Raw genomic sequence first — 20,367 nt, 5'->3', positions numbered from 1 at the left:
TAACGTCCAGCTCGTCCATGCTCTCCTCGGCCCTCTGGTGAATGATAGGCTCGGGTGGGAGAGCGGTAGATATCTGACGGCGCGTGTATGTCTGGGGGTCACGCGCAGTACTCAGGCGAGCAGATTTCTGGGGTTCACGCGCAGTACTCAGGCGAGCAGATTTCTGGGGTTCACGCGCAGAACTTAGGCGCGCAGATATCTGGGGTTCACGCGGTGCAGTGCTTGGGCGCGCAGATGCCAGCGACTGGCCGACTGTCGACTTCGGCGGAGAGGGATGAAGAGAGACGCGCCCAGCGCCCTCGGAGTATGCGCCCTCGGAGTATCTCGCGCTCACCACTGTTTCGGGTTCGGGTGGTCTTTCTCCCTCCGCATTTGCTTTTTCTCGGAGAACGAGTTTGCCAGTGAAGTGCAGCCTTTGAGGTGGGCAGTACAGCTGTGTGCCTTGCATTGCGAATCTGCCAATTCGCTGACTCGTAGAGTGAATCAACCTGTGTTGTGAGGTTTATAAAGTCAAAAGACCGGTATGCAAACACCATCAGTTACAAGGCTTTATGAATACAAACGCCATCAGTTACCAGGCTTTTGCTGCCCGTCACGAATAACGACCTTTTCGCGTCGGAGATGACAAACCTGTTCGCGAGGGATACACTCTTCACAAAGATTGTCGACACAGCTGGAGCAGAGGACGTTGATGTGGTCACGAGTGCCGCGCTGACCAGGCAGGCGGTCATACTGGGCGCGAAGTACCCCCCAGGAACCCTCGTAACCTTGGAACAGGCCGGCGTGCTTGAGGCTGTGTTGTTCACTGACAACCTGGATAAGGCCAAGAAGAACTGCGCCTGCGTGGTTTCCAGTTCAGTTGGCTTGAAGGGAACCTTTTCTCTGGCCCCCTACGATGGCAAGCTCAGCCGACCCAGCGAGGTGAGGGTCGCCTTGAAGGGTGGCGATGCGCACTCGCTGTGGACAGCCTACGATGCTCTGCGCTCAGACACGGAATACCAACGGATTCTGCTGTCGCGACTGGAGGCGGTGCCACTACCCAGAAAAGGTCGTGACTTGGGAATATCATACCGAGGAGTGGATTACACAGTGCAGTTGTCGCCGATCGACTCTTCCGAGGTGACGGTCTTCCTCTGCGATTCGGCCTACACGAAGTTGAACTTATTGCCACCAGCCATCCGTTCCCGGCCTGCTGTTTCTGAAACAGTCACTCCGAAAAAAATCGGCGGGCTCGACTCCGTACTTCAGCAGCTAGTGTTCTTCTTGGGGGCGTCGCTGTTGCGACCCGAGCTCTTTGAGCACAGTCGCGTGAAGCCGCCGCGGGGGGTGCTTCTCTATGGCCCGCCGGGCACCGGGAAGACCCTGCTAGCGTCCTGTTTCTTGGACGCTTTGAAGGAGAGGGCTCGTGAGTTAAACGTGCTAGAGCCCGAGTTAGTGGTTCTGGAGTCAGTGCTGATCATGAGTTCAAGCGATCCAGAAAGCGCCCTGAAAGAGGTATTCGCGGAGGCCGAAGCAAGGGGGGGAGCCACAGTACTGTTCATAGACGAAATCGACGCGTTGTGCCCCAAACGAGAGGATTCGGGCGAACTAGAGAGGCGGTTAGTTAGCATCATGCTCAGCGAGCTTGATGGCATACGCGGCACCTCACGCCTCGTCTTGCTAGCGACGACCAACAGACCGGACTCGTTAGATGAGGCTCTCCGTCGATCAGGACGGCTGGACAGAGAGGTTGAAATCGGTGTGCCGTCACCAGCGGGCCGAAGGGAAATCTTGGATGTGTTGCTGGACGGCACCAACCACGAGTGCTCATCTGCCGAAATCGAGAGCATCGCAGAGGATGCTCATGGGTTTGTGGGGGCTGACCTTGCCAGCGTGGTACAGGCTGCCTTTCTCGAGTCGGTGGCGGAAACCACGAACATTAGTAGAGCACATTTGCGCCGCGCACTCAAGAATACAATGTGAGCGGCGTCTTCGTTGTAAACGCAGACCGTCGGGCATGAGAGAGGTCTCTGTAGAGATTCCGCAAGTGCCCTGGAGCGCCATTGGCGGCTACGAAGAAACGAAAATGCGACTACGCGAATGTGTGGAGTGGCCTCTTATTCATCGAGACCTGTTTGAGCAGGTGCGACTCACTCCTCCCAAGGGAGTGTTGCTTTATGGGCCGCCAGGATGCTCTAAGACCCTCCTGGCTCGCGCAGTGGCGAGCCAATCGAAGATGAATTTCATCAATGTCAAGGGCCCTACACTCTTCAGCAAATACGTTGGCGACTCTGAGAAGCAAGTTCGTGACGTCTTCGCTCGCGCTCGTCGCAACGCCCCATGTGTCATTTTCCTTGACGAGATTGACGCTATCGGGGCCTCACGCGAAGGTGGATCCGGAGTGGAAGCGCGCGTCCTGACGCTGATTCTTACGGAGATGGACGGCATGGGAGGGTCAGCTGACGTCATTGTCATCGGAGCCACTAATAGGCCTGATGTCTTGGATGCTGCGCTTGTCCGTCCCGGCCGACTAGACCGAATCGTCTATGTTCCGCTGCCGGACTCTCAAGCGCGTAAAGAAATTTTCAGGGTGCATCTGAAAGAACTGCCACTTCTTGAAGCCCTCACTGACGACCGGCTCGATCAGCTGGCCGAAGGGAGCGATCGGCTGAGCGGCGCAGAGATTGCCGGTGCCATTCGGGAGGTGGTCACCCGAACTGTGCGCGACATACTGTCTCAAGGCGCCACGCCAGAGAAGGTAACTATCAGTTACGACGTGCTGCTGGACCAAACAAGAAAGACGAAACCCCGCACGTCTCCAGAGTCAGAAGCTTGGTTTGACAACTACTTCAACAAGGGCTAATTCTCCGTGACAGGAATGAATCTCGTGCCAACGTTATTCCTTGCCGTTTGCGCTTCGTGTCAACACGTCAATCTACACGATCCTAGCAAACTCATAGTCGAGGATGGTGAGGACTTGAAAGCGGCAGCATGCAGAACTAGCGAACGAGAACAGCCAGATCCGCATGAAGTTGGTTCCACGTATACACCGCGCCCAAGACAGCCTGCGAGCGCTGGGGCTCACGGTTCCTGAGCGAGACCTGCACACGTTCCAGCAGGTGGACGCTGCGCTGGACGTAGGCGGGAGTTCGATTGGACATGCAGGAACTTGAGGGACTAGTGCATAGAAAGCAAAAGGTTTCCTTTCTGGAGGTCCGTGACGAGGAAGCTGGTGATGAGGAGGCTAGCGACGAGGAGGGCATGACTAACGAAGCTAAAGACGAAGAAGCGGCCAACAAAGCCACCATCGACATCCCTCCTATGCCGAAAGTAAAGTCAAAGAACATGATGATCGCTGACGAGATGCTCTCCACACTAGAGAATGTGGTAGCTCAGATGACAGGTTGGCACAACTCGTTAGGCATGAACGTCGAGGAGAAAAAGGATTTGATAAAACAGGTCATGAAGAACAGCGCCAGCCAACACCTGGGCCCGGACGAGCTCAAGGCATTGCTGAAGCCCTCTTAGGTCTCCTTACTCTTCTCTACCTCGGGTGTCTCCACGTTTTCGATGTGAATGGTGATGGTCTTTTCCTTTGGCTCCTCTGGGGGTTCAGTAGGAGGTTTTTTGAATTCTTGCGGCGCTTCCGATGCGGCGGCCTGCTCGTCCGTCGTCTTTTCGGCTGACTCATCTGATTCGCCCTTGTCGCTCAGGTCCACAGTGGGTTGCTTTGGGGGCTTCGACACGGGGTTTGCAAACCGATTGAGGTCTTCTTCAGTCTTGTCCAGGTCCTCCATCACATTCTCAAGGCTCGCGATGAACCTCTGTACCCTCCCTCGAGATGACAACTCTGCCTCGCTGCAGTACGGCAACTTTTCCTTTGCTACGTGTGGGCTTGTGGTAGTGGTGGATGTTGTTGTTGATTCTTCGGCTGGAACCTCTCCCGTCAGGACCTCCTTTGTTTTGACTTCCTCGGGAGGTTCTCCCATCGCTTCGTGTCTCATGTGAGATACGCTGTGGTTGCAGAGTACAGCACGTGAGAGTCTCCTCCACCACTGATTCAGCAAACCCACTGTAGGAGAGCAGAGCCTCACAGGGTTTGGCTTGGATATCGTCACAGCAAGCAAACATGGCAGGTGCTCGTGATCGAAGAGGAACGGTGGGATGAAGTCGTCCACTTTGAGGGATGCCACCTCAGAGTCCCCGTCCATGAAGGTGAGCGAGTCAGCGCTCAGCACTCCCAACACCTTCATAAACTCGAGGTCCTCCATCTCGTTGGAAGGCGGCTTTTCGCCTTCAGCTGGCGGTAGCACTTCTGACGAAATTTACGTATCTAACTCACCTTGGAACTGAAGCTTTCCTGTGTAAGTCAAGTTTTGACAGGACGCTGCCTTGGACATCTGGTCAGCATGTGCAACCTCCAGCAACAGGAGATTCGCAAACCTCAGCAAACAATTCCGCATTTGCCGATGCCGAAGTACTACTGCGAGTACTGCGACATTACACTCACCCATAGTTCGCCTGCAGGTCGCAGGCAGCACAATGCTGGTCGACGGCACATCCAGAATAAGGTTGAGTTCTTCCGAAATCTCCTTGCTGACCATGCATTCATAGCTCCCGACCACGTGGCGAAGGCGACCTCTCTGGACCTTCGCAACCAATCGTTCGGCTTCGGGTTCCCTTCGGCGGCTGTGGGTGCAACACGCCATCTAAGCCATCTTGGCATGGTGCCTCCTGGATTGGGACCTCCTGGTTTGGGCCCTCCTGGTTTGGGGCCTCCTGGTTTGGGGCCTCCTGGTTTGGGGCCTCCTGGTTTGGTCCCCCCAGGCATGGGAATGTTCAGGCCGCCACCGCTGGCCCATCCTGGGTACTTCAGACCTCCTATGATGGGTGGCCCTCTAGCACCGCCAGGGATGAGACCGCCATATCCAATGCAACATCCGGAGACGAACTATGCTGCACCGTACCAAAACAGTTGATATTCGATGTGTCTACCAAACTCGTGGAGTCGGCGATTACTTAGAGTAACGTCAGGTATTAGTCGACCGGTCCCCATTATGGAAATTGGGAAGACTCACGCTGACTTCATAATCGCGACCTGCGCTATTCGCTCTTGGGCTCAGGTGCCAGGGCTTCTGTTTCAGATGTACGCTTACATGAACACCACTCCGACGGGATGCGATAACTACATTACTGGGGTGGTAGACGTAAGCCAGATTTTGTCGACAGTGCTGTGTGTGCTGAACGCCATTAACACGTGCAAGTGGTTCCTCCTTTGGACAAGTCGCTTCGTGACTGACGAGGAGATAGTGCACGTCATAGGGTCCAGCATCAGCCTGATTCTGGCTTCTTTTGTTCAAATGTCCTTGATACTGCTCGAGTTATTGTGGGTGATCCTCTTTCCCCACTGCGTGATTATCCACTTTGGTGAGTGTGGCTCTCCCCAAACACGCAGAGATTTCGGTGCTGTGCCGCTGGCTAAGTCTAGCATGCGTTGTATCAAACGCGGTCATTCTAATTCTGCTTGTCATCAGCCTTCTGGTGTCAGCAAGAAAACAGTTTACACGTGGCAAGGGGTGACTCATGTTTCGGATCGTCTATGTCTAGGCGCGAATCCCTGGTATAGGTCATCTGAGTGCGCAGCGGCATACTCCAAGATTGATCGCCTTCGCGAACCCCCTCGCTCCGCAGCGACGAGCTCCGCGAAATCCCTGTGGCCCAAGGCCTCGTCCTGGCCGGTGTGGGCCGCGCTGGCTTGCAGTAGCTGCTGCAAGTCACTCGTCCCGCGGATGTCGTGCTCCTGCTCTACCCGCCGCTTCATGGCTTCGTACTGATCAGTGACATCCTTCTGAGCAGCCAGTTTCGCGAGACCCTTGTCTATTTCTTCCACCGCCCGAGCGGCCTCCTCGTCATAGGACTCCTGCACGTTGGGCGTCTCCAGAGCGAGGTCTAACTGCCTAATTGCCTCGTCCAGCTTGATGTACTGCAATGGCTCACCAAGTCCCTCGGCAAACAGAAAGTCCTCCTCTCCGATCTCCTCAATGGAGCCAGACAGGCCTATTTCTGGCAACTCCTCGAACTGCGCCCTCCCCACCCGCACTCGCTTGGGCGGCGGTCTTGCTGGGCGGCGCCTTCGCGGCGCTTCAGCCTCGGGAGGCAGTGGCAGCTCGTATGATGGCGCGGCTGAAGGACCTGAGGGCTTGCGCACTACCTTCTTTACTGGCGCGGCCTGGAAGACAGGATCGGGTCTGCAGCTGAGGAGGTGGTCAGTCAAAGCTACGCTGGAGTCTTCTCTGTATGTCTTGAGCGCCTCAAAGAGGCCTCCTCCGTGTCGGAACCGATCGAGTACCTGTCTACGCACTGTGGTGAGGCTTGCCACCTTCGTTTCGTCGTCGTCGTCGTTGCCCCGTGCGATGGAACATGCAGTGACACCGTCAAGCAGACTCCTTTCCGCCTTCATGAGGCGGTCCACCGCGTCTAGCATCTTCCAGTCCTCCTTCTGTTGTTGAGTACTGTCTTCCACGGCGGCTTCCTTGCTCATCGTACCCATGAGGGACTGAAGGACCTCCTCTGCTAGCACCAACCGATTCTGGAGCTGCTCAATCTTGGACTTTGGGGCCACCTTGATAAACGTGGTTAGCAGGTCGTCAATCATGATGCGGGGTAGCGTCTGTAGACGGTAGCATGACCGTCTGAATCGCTCGACATGCATGAAATCGAGGGAAAGGTCCGTCTGAAATACGAACCCTGCGTGTAGCGCGAGCAGCCCTAAGGCTACTTGGTGAAGCAGTTTGCCTGATGAAGAAGCTGGTGGCTGGATGAAATGGGTCTCGAAGTACGGATTGAAGGGCAGGTTCGACTCGATATCCCGGCTGAAATACTCCACGCTGTGGAAGACCGCGTCACCATGGTAGTCGGGAGACAGTACGCTTTCTGTTTGCCGCTGCACACGATCAAGGACCGCGTCCAGGTGAAGCGGGTCTTCTGCTGGTTTCTTCCGAGAAGATGCTATGATCGATTGAACCCCCCACACAGATGAATAAATCGCCGGAAAGGAGCGTAGTCTCGTGGCGTTCCGCCGTCCCACCACCGCCCTGCGTAGACGGGTGTCGACGTATCTTAGGTTGCTGTGCAACCTGGTCGAGTCGAATAGGGGCATCTCTCGAGAGAGATACGGGCTGGAAAAAAATACCATCATCGGGTTCGATCGCTGCTCAACAGGATACTGCGGCGACTCCGATTGCCGAGTTGGCTCTACCTCATCGAGGCGGCTCTCCAATGCCATTCGCTCTCGGAGCTGTCGGATTCTATCCTCCTCAAGTTCAGCGAGAGTCTGCTGCATGGCTTCAGCCTTCTTCACAGATAATTCTTTTTCCGGATCGGTCGTAAAGCATAGGGCGTCTCTCTTGTTTTTGTACGAGATGAATCCAGCCTCAGGCGGAAAGATACGTTGATGGAGGGAGACGATGTCGACTGGAGTGTCCTTGATCTCCGCCTCGCCACCTCCCATCTCTGCCAACATCACCGCCATGACCTCGGCGGCATCGGTAGATACCTGCTTGCTGCTGCGTGGGTATCTCAGCCCGAACCTACACGTGCAACTCAGAAAGCTCATCGAGGGGTACTTTCTTTTCATACGTTTCCATCTGGTATGATGACTCCTTGAGTACGACGATATACCGAATGCCGAATTCGAATCCACCAACACAGGCTGCCATGCACTCGCTTATGATGAGCACTGGCAGCAGCCACTCGTCGTTGGGGGCAGTGAAATGCAGCGCGATAGCGCTTGCCATCGGAAATATTGAGCAGGTGGCCAGTCCGATAACAACCAATGATCCGTGGGGGTCCGCGAGCACGTCTACCGGCTTTGTGGTGACGAAAATACCCAAGATCAGTAGGGTATACAGCAAAGAGACCTCCAGTTGGATCACCTTGGAGTCGAACAGAAACGTGACTGACATGATGACGTAGAGCCCAGCTCTGAGAACCAACGTCCACCCCGGCACGTCGAAGCCTTGCCTCTGTCCTACGTGGTAAAAGGAGAGGTAGTCGGCGAAGTGGCAGTAAGCAACTGGGTCCTCATAGTTGTCCCACAAGCCACCCTTGTAGATGACGAGCAATGGAAAGGCGACGGACAGCAGAACGGAAGCGACTCCGCACCAAGCTGGGTCATGAGGGTGGCAACTGCTCACGAGCACTAGACTTCCAGTCGCACGTTCCCACGCCGTGGTCCAAAAAGACTGGCTGGTAGCCCAGGTCTAACCCCAAGTTCTTACACAGTAGCAGCTCCATCCCGGAGAAGATCCATAAAGGCTGTGTCAGCAACAAAACCAACATCAGGCCCGGCATCGTGTCCCACCAGCAGTGAAGCCGCTCCCACGGTGAGATACAGTACCGCGGGAACAGATAGTACATCCGTTCGTGTCGGAGAAACGCGACTTCCTGTGATATTCGCTGGTGGATCACCGCTGTGTGTATGGTTTTCACCGTTGTCTTACCCAAGTCTCGCAGGCGGTAGTAGTCGTCGTCGGTGATCTCCAGGTTATCTATAAATACAGCCTGATTGTCTGGCCAATTCTGAAAAGTTTTTGTGGCGTCGAGCTCAGTCAGGGCCAGAGAGTAGTCGTGCTTCTCTATCAAATCGCGGGTTTCGATCAGTTTTCTGAGCTTCTGGTTGAACGAGTGGTTGCCTTGTAGGTGGCCCATAACCAGAGAGCCCAGAAGAAAGAGGAGGACAACTCCAAAGTAACAGACCACAGGCGTTGCCACATCTATGAAGCTGAGTGCTAACAGATTCCAGGTCTTACAGACGTAATGGCGCGGGCGTAAACGGCATGTGGCAGGCCGCATAAGGCCGCAGCATTAACGACCGATTCCAACCTCCTGTTAGGACCTCAACGACCGGGAATAGGCCACCCATTGATGAACTCTGCGCCATCATGACGTAGACTGGGGCGCTCCACAAGTAATGGAATAGCATGGACCGCAGCACAGGGACGCCCGCTGGCACGCGTCGCCTGCATTAGGGCAGACCCGCACCTCACACTACGACCATCAGGCCAAGAATGCCGCAGAGCCAACCTATGTTTCGCAGAGTGGTCACGTACAGCCGCGAGCACCGCTGACAAGCGGACGTCGGGTCATGTCGGAAGAAGCCTGGAGCGCACTGAGAACACAATGTGCTCTCGTGCCCCTCACTGCACTGTACGTCGACTCCGTCCTGACTGCCCCGACACCAGTGCGTCGCGGCGCACCGCAAGAAGAATGCCAAGTACTTGTCGTGGAAGAGATTCAAGGCCTCGTCGTACAGCGCGGAGTCGTTTGGCGGCCTGTACTCGTAGTAGCCGGGTAAGGCGCTTGGCATGTTGTGGTTTGTAAGCTTGATGTCTAGTTGGTTCATCAGATCGGGGTGGCCGAAGGCAGCCTGAATCTGGTTCCACATGTCGTCATCGAACTTCCCCTTGCAGTAGGCGCCTACAGGACACGGAAGGCAATCGCCCCCTCCTGTCATGTACGTTCCCTCCTCACAATAGCACATTGTGTCAGACGTGGCGCTCGGGATCGTCAAGGCCCCGGCTTTGCACCTGCCGGGGCAGGCAAAGTTGCCTGGAATACTTTTGATGAGACCGATACCGCAAGGTTGACATTTGCGCTGGACGAAAGTCCATCCAGCGAAGCAGTTGCAGTCTTCCAAAGCGGTTGCAGGCACGCCCTCTACGGTATCTGACATCACACAAGCAGTGGGAGGGGCGGTTCCACCTGTGCAGTAGAACCCCTGAGCGCAAGGCTCACACGTGAAGGAGTTTCCTGCGCGTTGCTCGTAGTAGCCTGGAGCACATACGCAGTCAGCAACGGAGCTGGAACCCGTTCCGGGCGTCGTCGAGTTTGCGATCAAATTGATGCAGGCGACCAGCGGGGTCGCGTTAAGCGGCGAATGGTCGATGTAGGAGGTAGAATCCGCCTTCAGGATATCTCGATCAAATTGATAGTTGGTAAAAAAGCCGACAGCTGCTGGTTGGCACTGCTCAAGTAAGTGATACCCCTGCGTCAGCACCCCCGAGAACCCCACGTCGAAGCAAATACAATCCTTGGCCGACACAGAGTATTTGGTCAGGACCTCGCTGTTAGGGGGACACAGTTTGGGCTCGTGCGTAGAGCCGCCAGGACAGTACTGAGTCCATCGCTCACCCTGCACACTGGGACATTGCTGAATCAACGCGAATAAGACCTCTCACGACGACCCGCTTTCTTCGCCAAATCTGGGTGCCGCCCGCGTAGACACATGCTGCGAAGGCGCCCGTCCCTTCCGTCTTAGGCCAAGTTGTCGAGGAGGGCTCCTCCGTGGTGTCTGACTCCGTCGCCGTGGCCATCTCCGTCGCCGTGGCGGAGGGAGTAACATTCAAAGGATGATACAAACCGTAGAAATACAGGCGACATGCGCCATTTACAGATCCTGGCATCCCTGGAGAGAAGGAGTACCCGGAACAATACTCTCGGAAGATGCGGTCGCAAGTGTGGGAGCAGCTGTTACGGGTTTCGCGACGCACAACGAACTCCTTAGACAGGATTGAGGTTTCCTCTTGAAGTTCGAGAATGATGGGAGAGTCACTGCGTCTGCAGGACTCAACTCTGGGATCGAAGCTAAATTCGACATCCTCCATGAAAAACCCTGGTAGCGGGTTGCATTTCTTGAGCGAGTTGGGAGTTGTGGAATGGCTGATGCGGCTGTGGTGGTAGCACGACAGGCAGGGCATATCGTAGGCGAACTCAGTGTATCCCAAGGTACACAATTGACACTCGGGGAGCTCCGTTACATCATTTCGCCCCTTGAGCCCACTACCCGAACGGCACCCGCAATCCATAGGGGACCAGAAGAACTGACCTTCATCGACAACGGTGCTGCTCCCCACGGAGTTAGGCACTGCAGTTCCGCAAGTCATCGCCTCCGACGTATGCCCCGCAGCGTACCTCACGAGAATCTCGTCGCCTCCGGGACACCACGAACCGGGGGGACATATGGCGCAATGGCCTCCAGAACCCAGGTAGTAGCCGGGTTTGCACTTGTTGCATTCGTCGAAGGACACGGCACCAAGTGGCCCCATAGTACCGATTCCACAGGGCCTGCACTTGCTCCCGATGCTGGGGTTGTACATGCCGATGGGGCACAACCCGCAGCCGTCTTCCTCGCGCTGCGCGCCGGCAATGCATGTGCATTCCTCCTCGTTTGTCGCGCCTGTCTTACTGGTGGTAGAGTTGGCGGGACAAGTGACAGCCTCGGAACCATTGGGGCAATAGGAACCCACAGGGCAGGGTACACAGGCAGAGCCCTTCACGTACTCTCCAAATGTACATATGCATTTCAATTGCTCCGCGGACTTAGCTCCCTCAACGTAATTAGCGCTTCCCTTGAGTCCGCAGTTCCCAGGACAAAAAGTCTGGTTCCCTACAAAGTCCTTGAATGTTTTGGCAGGACACGGAACGCACTTTGAGGCACCCGCCGCTTTCTCATCGTAGTAGGCGCCCAGGTCGCAAGCACACAACTCCGAGGTGTAAGCTCCGGCCGTAACCACGGTGACGGAGTGCTCGGGACAAGGTTCACAGATCTGAATATCCACCGCACAAGTCACCCACACCTGACGCCATGCTCCACGTTCTGTAGGTGTCAGCTGGACAAGGCACACACATAGTGGTGCTGGCGCCGGCGATGCTACTTCCCGCGGGGCAACGAAGGCTCATGCGGAACAAAGTATCCGACTGTCCGTCCGGCGTTGACACAGTCATGCGTACCAGCTTCGTATAGTGCTCGGAAGGCGCGCTCATTTCTTCCACGATATCCAAAACTGCATCGGGGCTGCCAGAGACCCTCACATTTGAAAAGCAGGGTATCTGTGTAGGTAACGTAGAACCATTCGTCCCTAGGTAGAAGGTGGACTGGCCTCCCATCGACCAGGGTCTTCACGCTCACATTCAAAACGTAGTCGTTCGCTTTGTACACTGCCTGAGCCCCCTGAACCACGCCAATTTCAATCCAGGTATCTACAGGAACGGAGAATGTCATTTCGGACTCCGTCTTGTACCCGCTGACGACAGAAAGTGTCTCTTCCACCAATCTCGACTCGGCAGGCAGGATTTCAGGGTTCTCCTGATACGGTGCCAAGTTCACAATAATCGGGGAGTGGTGCACTCGGATGGGCACATGCGTGACCATGGGCATCTCCGGGTCGCTGGCATGGGCGCCAAGCAGTAGCACGTTCCACTCATCGCCGATCTTGAGGACGTGTGCATTCGCAATGGTGAAGGACACGTAGGTGTCAACACGGTGTCGGAGTGACCAGCTGCCGTCCCGCTGCATGTTAGCTTGGTACAGCAAGCCGTCGTTGAAAACCAGAACGATGGTGTAGTCGTCTGTGGAGTGCGCAATCACGACCACGTCCACCAAAGACTCCCATTCAGCGTACTTGGTGAGTTCCATGGATAAGAACTCCCCTGGTGATGGGTTCAGTGTTACCGTGCCTGCGGACATGTCTAAGAAGGCATAGCCTTCTCCCACTTTGAGATCTGGAGGCTCTTCCCAGCGAGGCAGCAGGAGTTGTTGGAACTGGTACCTCCCAAAGCTCTCGTCTAGAAGGAGCTTACTGTCAGACTCCGACAGCTGCAGAACGGCTTCGTGAATCAGTCGTGACTTGTGTTGCACACCAAATGTGCTGGTCGCAAGAAGGAAGAGCTCGTTCTCAGGATGCACGTACTGCTGCACAGGAATATTGATGGAGTTGTACATTGACCACGCTCCTGCCTCCCAGACGTCATGGGCTGGATCTGTGTGCATCCATCCGTGTCACCCACTTCTCCGAAGAAACAAAATGTTGTTGGAGTTCTCGAACACCATCACTTGGCGCTGGTCCTTGGTGCCAGCCTCGATACGATTGGCTACCAGCGTCACCTTCTGGGTGCCCTGTAAAGCTGGAGCCGAAAAGAATGCTGGCTTGCCGTCTCTCACCGTGAGATAGGCGATGTCTCCAGAACCGTCCGTGTACGGCAGCTCCTCCAAAATGGAGTTCGTTTGGCACGTGTTTTGGAAGCGAAACGAGTGCGACGGGTCCACTGAATCACCTGTACCATTAAAGCTCACGTGTGGCCTGCAGTCCGGCGACAGCATAAGCCGGATAAGTCTTGAAGCACACAACGAAGGTGTCTTGCTCAACACAAGCCCGAAGGCACCGACCTGGTACTTGCGTCTTGCTGCGGTTGACATTGGAGACGACAATGTACTTCCGGGACTGTAGACTTCGGACCTCCACCCTCATAGTCGCTTCAGCCAGAACATGGTCACAATTCAGTGTCAACGGCACATCCGCACTAAGAAAGTCGCAGCCCTTATCGCACATTCCGAGGAAGAGAGGGGGATCCATACCATTGCTGATTGGGACCTCCAGTGGTGCTGATTCTCATCCCAATGGAAGTCTACTTATGAGTAGTTGATCAGCAAATGCTAGTCCCACAAACAGCGACAGGTTCATGAATATTGGATTTGGTTGCAGGTGACTACGAAGTACGTACACGCATCTTTTCCGTAACGACTCGGCGTTCACACGCAGGCCTCTGCAGATTATCTCTTCCACTCACCCTATGTAGGTTGTATGGCAAATCTACGCTACGTTATCCGTGAAACACGGCTGTAACATTCAGCAAGGGTCAAATACGTCGAGAGTGGCAATGAAGGATGGTTATCATACTGCCAACGGAAAACCGCAAAATTGTGATGTGGACGTCTGCTCGCGTACGCCAGACATTCATCGATTACTTCTCCGAGAAGCATAACCATGTGGTTGTACCCAGCGCTCCGGTCGTCCCTCACAACGACCCAACTCTTTTGTTCGTCAACGCCGGCATGAATCAATTCAAGGCCATTTTCACGGGCCAAATCGAGGGTAACCATCCCTTGGCAAAGCTGAAGCGCGCCGTGGATACGCAGAAATGCATTCGCGCGGGTGGCAAGCACAACGACCTCGAGGACGTAGGCAAGGACGGCTACCATCACACGTTCTTCGAAATGCTGGGTAACTGGTCGTTCGGCGATTTCTTCAAGCAGGAGGCGATCAACATGGCCTGGGATCTGCTGGTGAACGTCTACAAGGTGGATAAGGAGCGCATCTACGTGACCTACTATGGTGGCGATCCTAAGTATCCCAACGTTCCCGTCGACACGGTGGCACGCGACATGTGGAAGGCGTACCTGCCTGAGGAACGGATCATTGGTTGTGATGCCAAAGACAACTTCTGGGAGATGGGAGAGACGGGTCCCTGCGGGCCATGCTCGGAGATTCACTTCGACCGCGTTGGCAACAGGTTCGTTCCAGAACTCGTGAATGCGGACGATCCGATGCTGGTGGAGGTGTGGAATCTGGTATTCATGCAATACAACAAGAACGCTGGTGGTGAGCTGGCAGAGCTCCCTGCCTGCTGCGTCGATACTGGTATGGGATTGGAGAGGATTACGTCTGTTTTGCAGAACTTCGAGACGAACTACCACACTGATCTGTTCACCGGTATCTTCGCGGCCATTCAGAAGGCTTGTCCGCTGGCGGCACATGCGTACATGGGCAAGTTTGGGTCCGATGACGTTGCACTGGTCGACACTTCCTACCGCGTTGTCGCTGATCATATCCGCACGCTTACGATCGCCATCTGCGACGGAGCCGTGCCCTCCAACGAGGGGCGTGGGTATGTAATCCGACGAATCCTCAGGCGTGCAGTCAGGTTTGGTCGGCAATACCTGAATGCGCCGCTGACGGAGCCCTGGCTGTCGTCCGTCGTGGAAGGAGTGGTCGAATCTCTGGGAGATGCGTTCCCAGAGTTGGAGAGTGGAAAGCAAACGGCAATGAAAATAATTGCCGAGGAGGAGTTATCTTTCGCACGAACATTAGACAAGGGATGTTCTCTGTTCACACGTGCAGCTGCGAAAGTCCGGACATCCGGATCCTCCGTGTTCCCAGGTGAAAAGGCCTTTGAGTTGTATGCATCATATGGCTTCCCACTGGACCTTACGACGTTGATGGCTGAGGAGAACGGCCTGACCGTGGACCAGAAGGACTTCGATGAGTGCTTCCAGAGGCACCAGAAGGCATCGGAGTCTGCCAAGTTTAAGGGGGAGGCCGCGCTTTCGTTGTCTGCTGATCAAATCGGACACATTCAGAACGTCTTGGCCGTTCCCCCAACCGACGACTCTGCTAAGTATGAGTGGACACCGGAATCTGCTTCGGGTCCTACGATCGAGTCCACCGTCATGGCTATATGGGATGGGTCGTCGTGGCTGGAATCGATCCCGGCCGAAAAACCTGTTGGGCTTTTTGTCAACAAGACTAACTTTTATGCTGAGAGCGGCGGTCAGGTTGGCGACAGTGGTACTGTGTCGTTCGGCGAGGTTGATGTGGACGTTGTGGATACACAAAGGTTCGGTTCGTTCGTTATGCACCTTTGCAAGCCTGCTGGCAGTATTGCGGAAGGGATCGTTGTGGGAACTAAAGTTGGGGTGACGCCTAACTTCGCGACTCGACTGCGGTTGGCGCAGAACCACTCTGGAACGCACTTGTTGAACTTCGGCCTCCGGCAAGTCTTGGGGCCTCAGTGCGATCAGAAGGGTTCCATAGTCCTACCCGACAAGCTTCGTTTCGACTATAGCACTGACAGAGTGCTGACCGCCGAGGAGATCGGACGTATTGAGAAAATCGTTCGCAGCGAGGCGCAAACCGGAAAGCCAATCCAGGCGACGCTGATGGCCTTGGACCAGGCCAGACTGACTCCCGGCGTCCGCGCACTTTTCGGCGAGCAGTATCCAGATCCGGTACGTGTTGTTACCATGGGAGATGATGGATCTGTTGAATTCTGCGGAGGAACGCACCTCCACAACACCAGCGAACTTGTCGAATTTGTTGTGATATCTGATGACGCTGTGGCAAGAGGCATTAGGCGGATCGTCGCCGTCAGTGGGCAAGATGCCAAAGACTGTCTCGCAAATTCGGCAGTCTTCGAGACCACGCTGCAGGCCAGCGAGTCTCTGACAGGCTTTCCGCTGGAGACGGGCCTTAATGACCTCAAGCTGCTCTTGAAAGAGAAAAGGAACTCCCTCTCTTTGATTGCAAAAAAGAGAGCGCTGTCCTTAATCGACACCCTACAAGCGCGCAAGCTAGAGGAGGGGAAAGTCAGGTCGCGTGCACGGAAGCAGCTAGCTGAGTGTCTGGGACGCGACATTGGCTCCAAGAGCGCTGAGGGGGGAGAGAAATTCGTGGTGACCTTCCAGCCGGAGCTAGAGGCGGATTTCAAGGCCCTCGAGACGCTCTGCGCCGAATTCAGTAAGAAAAGCCAGGTGCCATTGCTGGTCGTCAGCAAGAACGCTTCTCAAGCCTCGGTTTTGGCTACAAGTGCTACTGACTGTCTTGCCGCAAATGAGTGGGTGAGCTCAGTACTGACTTCTGTTGGAGGCAAAGGCGGCGGCAAGAAGAACCAGGCACGAGGCACAACCTCTGACAACACTCAACTGAATAAAATGGTGGATCTGGCGGAAGAATTTGCACTGGCCCGCATGTAGCGACATATGGTGGATTCATGACAACAAATTAGCATATTTGAACACCGATGTCTCGCAACATTAGCAACACCCAAGAGAATACTATGGCCGCCACAAGCTTCGGAGGCCCTGCACCTATGGCGTACACGGACGCGAACTCGTACACTGGAGGCTACGAAACCTACAATACTGGCGAGTACCGCTACGCCGATATGGCCGGCTTAACTTTGCCGGAAGGCGCCCATGAAATCAGCCAAAGGAAGATCTCTTCGGTGGTTGTGCAGAGTCAACAGTTGGAGAAGACCGAGCCTGAGGTCAGATATGTTGAGGTCCCCGTGATCGAGGAGGTCACTAGGCACGTCCCTGTAAAGCAGGTGAAGGAGGTGGTGACCAGAATCCCCAAGATCGAGATTGAATACGTGGACCGACAAGTGGAGGTTCCTCAGATCGAGTATCGAGACTGCCATGTCGAGGTTGAGAGAATCCAGGAGGTCGTGCGCCACGTGACAGTGCCTCAAGTGGTGGAACGTGCCGTGGACGTTGTCAAGCACGTTCCTAAGGTTGAGGTCAGGCAGGTGGAAAAAATCGTTGAGGTCCCTGGGCAGACCATTGAAGTCCCCAAGCCTTACACCGTCGAGAACCATGTCCCTTTCTCCCGCTACCACGATGAGGAGCAGCCCCTGATCGTCGCGCAAACCGTCGCGCCTATCATTGTGGAGGCAAACGAGCAGCTGGAGGTCGATGTCGTGGCCTACGAGCCTGAGTGCGTCCCTGTGGACATTCACGTCGGCAAGCTCGTCAACGCATGTCTGATTCCGGGTGCTACTGAGACCTGCCATAGGGTAGTGACGGTACCTTCCTCTCAGTATAACACTATGCTTCGATATTTGAACGGACACCTGTCCACTAAGGAGCTCGAGGTGTTGCCCTACATGGAGGAGCATAACCAGGTCGCTTTTATGCAGGAGAACCTTAACTACATTACTCCCCCCGCGGGTGCTGCCATCGAAGGCCTTGTTGCCGGTGGCATCTACTCCACAGGCGTTCCCACCAGGATTGCTGGCCGCGCCACGACACATAACGTTCCGGCTGTCCACACTACGGCTGCAAGGACCACCGTCAGCCACACGCCTCACAGGAACGTCACCTATGTCCCTTCAAGGAATGTCTCGCGCTACTCCACCGCTCTCAGCCCCCATGCACTGGGCCCCGTGGTTACACAGACCTCTGTCCGAGAGCATACTGGCTATTCGACAATCAATCCCTACAACCAACCCTCTGTGCATTCGACAATCAATCCCTACAACCAACCCTCCGTGCACGCATCGCTCCCTATGCACGGCGCTCGATAAAGTTTTTTGTTAAAGTCGATTTTTACAAATGACATGTGCCAACTCCGTAGTCGAAAGATCTGAGCAGGAAGCTGAGGGCGACTGTGAAGTGCTCCTAAGTGACCGTGACGGGTCCGAATGTCCAGTAGACTCTCCTAGTTCCTCCAGCGTTAGCGAACGCGAGGTTATCACTGTCGATTTCTGCGAGAATCGCGGCATCAAGCGTTCACCTAGAAACGTCGACTTCTGCGAGAATCGCGGCCTCAAGCGTTTGCCCAGAAACGTCGACCGCCAGTCCAAAAGACACCGCGCAGAAGATGCCGATCAGTGGGACCACCTAACCTACGATGTGACCCAGGAATGCTGTGCGCAGCTCCGGGCGCACAACGACGCGATAGTCCGAGCGCTGCTGCAAACGCTGGAGACGAGGACCGCCGCAGTAGAGAGGTCTATGGCTGCATTCGTCGCCCAACATATGAAGATCAACAAACCTAAGGTCTAGTTTCGTGTGCATGATTTTCCGACGTTCAGAAAGTGTGTATCTAGTCTTTGTGCTGCTCCTGCTGCTGCAGGTGGCTCTCAACTTCGACGGAGGGGCCTATCCAGCGGTGTTTCCTGAACTCCTGCTGCGGTTTCAGCAGACCACAGGAGTTCTAGGCAGCGTCAACGCCATGACCTACCTAGGTGTAGTAGCTGGCTCACTTTTGTCAGCCGGCCTGTTCTCTTGGGTGAGCCCCCGCGAGAGTGCCCCTCTGCTGATGATGCTGGTCTCCAATATTCTGTCACTCCTCCTATTCGTGATAGCCATAGAGCTCCGACTGCTGTGGCTGTTGTATGTGTCCAAGTTCCTCATCGGCTTCACGCAGGCGGCTCCGGCGACATACACCCCCGTGTGGATTATACGGTGGTGCTCCGACGGCAAGTCGATCACATGGACAGGCCTGTTTCAAGCCATGACAGTCGTCGGTATAGGCATAGGGTATCTGTGTGGCTCTCTACTAACAGGTACTCACATCGTCTACGCCTTCGTAATTGAGATTCTGCTGATTACCATCCTCACCGCCATTCTTGGAGGCGTGTGCCGGCAACATGCGTTGACTCTGGGCACACGCAGGATAAGTATAGAGTCCCAGCCGTCCATCAACCTAGAATCCCGCCTGAAGAGGGGTTTACAGCGAGCAAACACGCTTACCACATTCATTGGATCTGTGCGTGTGGACAATCACCCTCTACAAGGTTGGCGATACATGCTCCGTGCCGACTTCATCGCCCATTTGCTGTCGGTGTGTTGCATCTTCTTCGTGCTCACGGTGATTCAATCGTGGTCTACCATCGTCATGCTGCAGAGCATTCAGGCATCCAAAACTCAGACCACAGTGGCATTTCTTGTGATTGCAGTCACAGCTCCTATCTTGGGCGTCATCGCCGGAGGAGTCATGGGAGACTTCATCAATCCAGAGGAGAACATTCTGCGCATGCGTCTTCGAGTTGTGCTGCTGTTCTTATCGGCCGTGGCCAGCGCCTGCGCCGTTGGGGCTGCCTACTCAGAGCGGCTAGTCCCATTCACCGCTCTCATCTGGTTGACGTTGTTCTGTGGCGGTTGCACGCTGCCGAGCCTTTACAAAATGCTGATCTCCGCCCTAGAAGAAAAATACCGAACTGCAGCATCAACCACAGTGCTCATAGCTACGAACCTTCTCGGGTTCGCGCTCGGGGCGTGGCTGCCTGGAGCTCTGATAGCCGCCCAGGGCCTAGAAGACGGCTTCCGAACAGCTATGTGGCTCTCGATTCTGGGCACTGTGTCACTCGCTTTCACCGTGGTGAAGGCGGTAGTGGAAAGGCCTACCGCAGTCTCGTCTCCGAACCAGTTCTCAATCATGAGTTCTACCAGCGGGTCGGTGGTGTCCCAGCAGTTACTGGAGGTGGCCCCGACAGGGCTGGACACAGGAATCCCTGTCGTTAGTGCTAACCTGTGAAATAACTCTGATTTCCCTGTGATGGTATCGTTAGGAGAGTTGAGGAAGCTAGTGGCCAAGGAAAACGCAGCCAAGGCGGCCGAACAGGCCCCTGAAACCCCCAAGAAGAAACAGGGGGTCGTGCGCAAGAGTGACAGCCGACCGGCTGAAGTTGCAAGCTCCCAGCCAATATCGTTGGCACAAGTTAAAAAAGCAACCCCCTTACGCCGAGACCCGCGTTTTTCGGAACATTCAGGCGTTTTTGATGCGAATAAGTTCTCCCAAGCCTACAATTGGATGGATTCTAAACTGTCCAAGGAGCTTAAGGAGGCGCAGGACGAGATTAACGAGTGCGAAGATCAAGAGAAGAAGCGTACAATGGTCGAGGCTGTCAAGAAGCAAAGAAGCATACTGATGTCTCGGCAGAGATCCACGTTCCGACAGGAGGTCAAACGCAAACTCAAGACTGTGCAAAAGGACGCAGTGCAACGAGGGCAGCAGCACTACTTCTACAACGACCAGCAGGTCGAGAAAA

At 55.1% G+C, this 20,367-nt stretch overlaps 10 protein-coding genes across 19 annotated transcripts; 8 read left to right on the top strand and 2 right to left on the bottom strand.

Annotated features, from left to right (window-relative positions):
• Positions 1–621: 621 nt before the first annotated feature.
• Positions 622–2,842, top strand: KVP18_004574 (uncharacterized protein; the record flags this gene model as incomplete). Of its 3 annotated transcripts, XM_067957326.1 has the most annotated exons (2): positions 622–1,958; positions 1,987–2,842. In XM_067957326.1, the coding sequence occupies 2 exons, from the start codon at positions 622–624 to the stop codon at positions 2,840–2,842; spliced, it is 2,193 nt and encodes a 730-aa protein (XP_067812126.1). The 3 variants fall into 3 exon arrangements, with proteins under 3 accessions (XP_067812126.1, XP_067812125.1, XP_067812127.1); XM_067957325.1 differs by lacking the exon at positions 1,987–2,842 and having other exon boundaries at positions 622–1,962; XM_067957327.1 differs by lacking the exon at positions 622–1,958 and having other exon boundaries at positions 1,997–2,842.
• Positions 2,843–3,503: 661 nt separating this feature from the next.
• KVP18_004578 (uncharacterized protein) lies at positions 3,504–4,442 on the bottom strand (the record flags this gene model as incomplete). Of its 2 annotated transcripts, XM_067957331.1 has the most annotated exons (2): positions 3,504–4,294; positions 4,322–4,442. In XM_067957331.1, the coding sequence occupies 2 exons, from the start codon at positions 4,440–4,442 to the stop codon at positions 3,504–3,506; spliced, it is 912 nt and encodes a 303-aa protein (XP_067812131.1). The 2 variants fall into 2 exon arrangements, with proteins under 2 accessions (XP_067812131.1, XP_067812132.1); XM_067957332.1 differs by lacking the exon at positions 4,322–4,442 and having other exon boundaries at positions 3,504–4,250.
• Positions 4,389–4,958, top strand: KVP18_004571 (uncharacterized protein; the record flags this gene model as incomplete). Its single annotated transcript, XM_067957310.1, has 1 exon — positions 4,389–4,958. The coding sequence occupies one exon, from the start codon at positions 4,389–4,391 to the stop codon at positions 4,956–4,958; it is 570 nt and encodes a 189-aa protein (XP_067812113.1).
• A 78-nt stretch (positions 4,959–5,036) lies between these two features.
• On the top strand, positions 5,037–5,559 carry KVP18_005102 (uncharacterized protein; the record flags this gene model as incomplete). The annotated part of the gene is made up of 2 exons (XM_067949457.1): positions 5,037–5,406; positions 5,435–5,559. 2 exons carry the CDS (start codon positions 5,037–5,039, stop codon positions 5,557–5,559), a joined length of 495 nt encoding a protein of 164 aa, XP_067812138.1.
• Position 5,560: 1 nt separating this feature from the next.
• On the bottom strand, positions 5,561–13,391 carry KVP18_004573 (uncharacterized protein; the record flags this gene model as incomplete). Of its 6 annotated transcripts, XM_067957324.1 has the most annotated exons (11): positions 5,561–7,544; positions 7,573–8,146; positions 8,175–8,450; positions 8,481–8,761; positions 8,790–8,999; positions 9,027–10,189; positions 10,218–11,585; positions 11,614–11,822; positions 11,851–12,798; positions 12,826–13,083; positions 13,112–13,391. In XM_067957324.1, 11 exons carry the CDS (start codon positions 13,389–13,391, stop codon positions 5,561–5,563), a joined length of 7,551 nt encoding a protein of 2,516 aa, XP_067812124.1. The 6 variants fall into 6 exon arrangements, with proteins under 6 accessions (XP_067812124.1, XP_067812123.1, XP_067812122.1 ...); XM_067957319.1 differs by lacking the exons at positions 5,561–7,544; positions 7,573–8,146; positions 8,175–8,450; ... (2 more) ...; positions 12,826–13,083; positions 13,112–13,391 and having other exon boundaries at positions 9,023–10,171; positions 11,851–12,808; XM_067957320.1 differs by lacking the exons at positions 5,561–7,544; positions 7,573–8,146; positions 8,175–8,450; ... (4 more) ...; positions 11,614–11,822; positions 11,851–12,798 and having other exon boundaries at positions 12,818–13,083; positions 13,112–13,367.
• Positions 13,392–13,741: 350 nt separating this feature from the next.
• Positions 13,742–16,567, top strand: KVP18_004576 (uncharacterized protein; the record flags this gene model as incomplete). The annotated part of the gene is made up of 1 exon (XM_067957329.1): positions 13,742–16,567. One exon carries the CDS (start codon positions 13,742–13,744, stop codon positions 16,565–16,567), a length of 2,826 nt encoding a protein of 941 aa, XP_067812129.1.
• A 47-nt stretch (positions 16,568–16,614) lies between these two features.
• On the top strand, positions 16,615–17,898 carry KVP18_004570 (uncharacterized protein; the record flags this gene model as incomplete). The annotated part of the gene is made up of 1 exon (XM_067957309.1): positions 16,615–17,898. The coding sequence occupies one exon, from the start codon at positions 16,615–16,617 to the stop codon at positions 17,896–17,898; it is 1,284 nt and encodes a 427-aa protein (XP_067812112.1).
• A 28-nt stretch (positions 17,899–17,926) lies between these two features.
• On the top strand, positions 17,927–18,379 carry KVP18_004567 (uncharacterized protein; the record flags this gene model as incomplete). The annotated part of the gene is made up of 1 exon (XM_067957303.1): positions 17,927–18,379. One exon carries the CDS (start codon positions 17,927–17,929, stop codon positions 18,377–18,379), a length of 453 nt encoding a protein of 150 aa, XP_067812106.1.
• Positions 18,380–18,389: 10 nt separating this feature from the next.
• KVP18_004580 (uncharacterized protein) lies at positions 18,390–19,853 on the top strand (the record flags this gene model as incomplete). The annotated part of the gene is made up of 1 exon (XM_067957337.1): positions 18,390–19,853. One exon carries the CDS (start codon positions 18,390–18,392, stop codon positions 19,851–19,853), a length of 1,464 nt encoding a protein of 487 aa, XP_067812137.1.
• Positions 19,854–19,874: 21 nt separating this feature from the next.
• KVP18_004569 (uncharacterized protein) lies at positions 19,875–20,367 on the top strand (the record flags this gene model as incomplete). Of its 2 annotated transcripts, none has more annotated exons than XM_067957308.1 (1): positions 19,875–20,367. In XM_067957308.1, a coding segment is annotated over one exon (493 nt), but the record flags the coding sequence as incomplete, so codon positions are not given. The 2 variants fall into 2 exon arrangements, with proteins under 2 accessions (XP_067812111.1, XP_067812110.1); XM_067957307.1 differs by having other exon boundaries at positions 19,875–20,357.

Source organism: the organism of the source record quoted next (assembly GCF_019968955.1).
Source record: "MAG: Porospora cf. gigantea A chromosome Unknown PgA_NODE_171_length_31662_cov_356.592, whole genome shotgun sequence".
NCBI classification, from domain to species: domain Eukaryota; phylum Apicomplexa; class Conoidasida; order Eugregarinorida; family Porosporidae; genus Porospora; species Porospora cf. gigantea A.
Note: the sequence above shows the minus strand (reverse complement) of the source record. Positions and strands in the feature narration are given on the sequence as shown.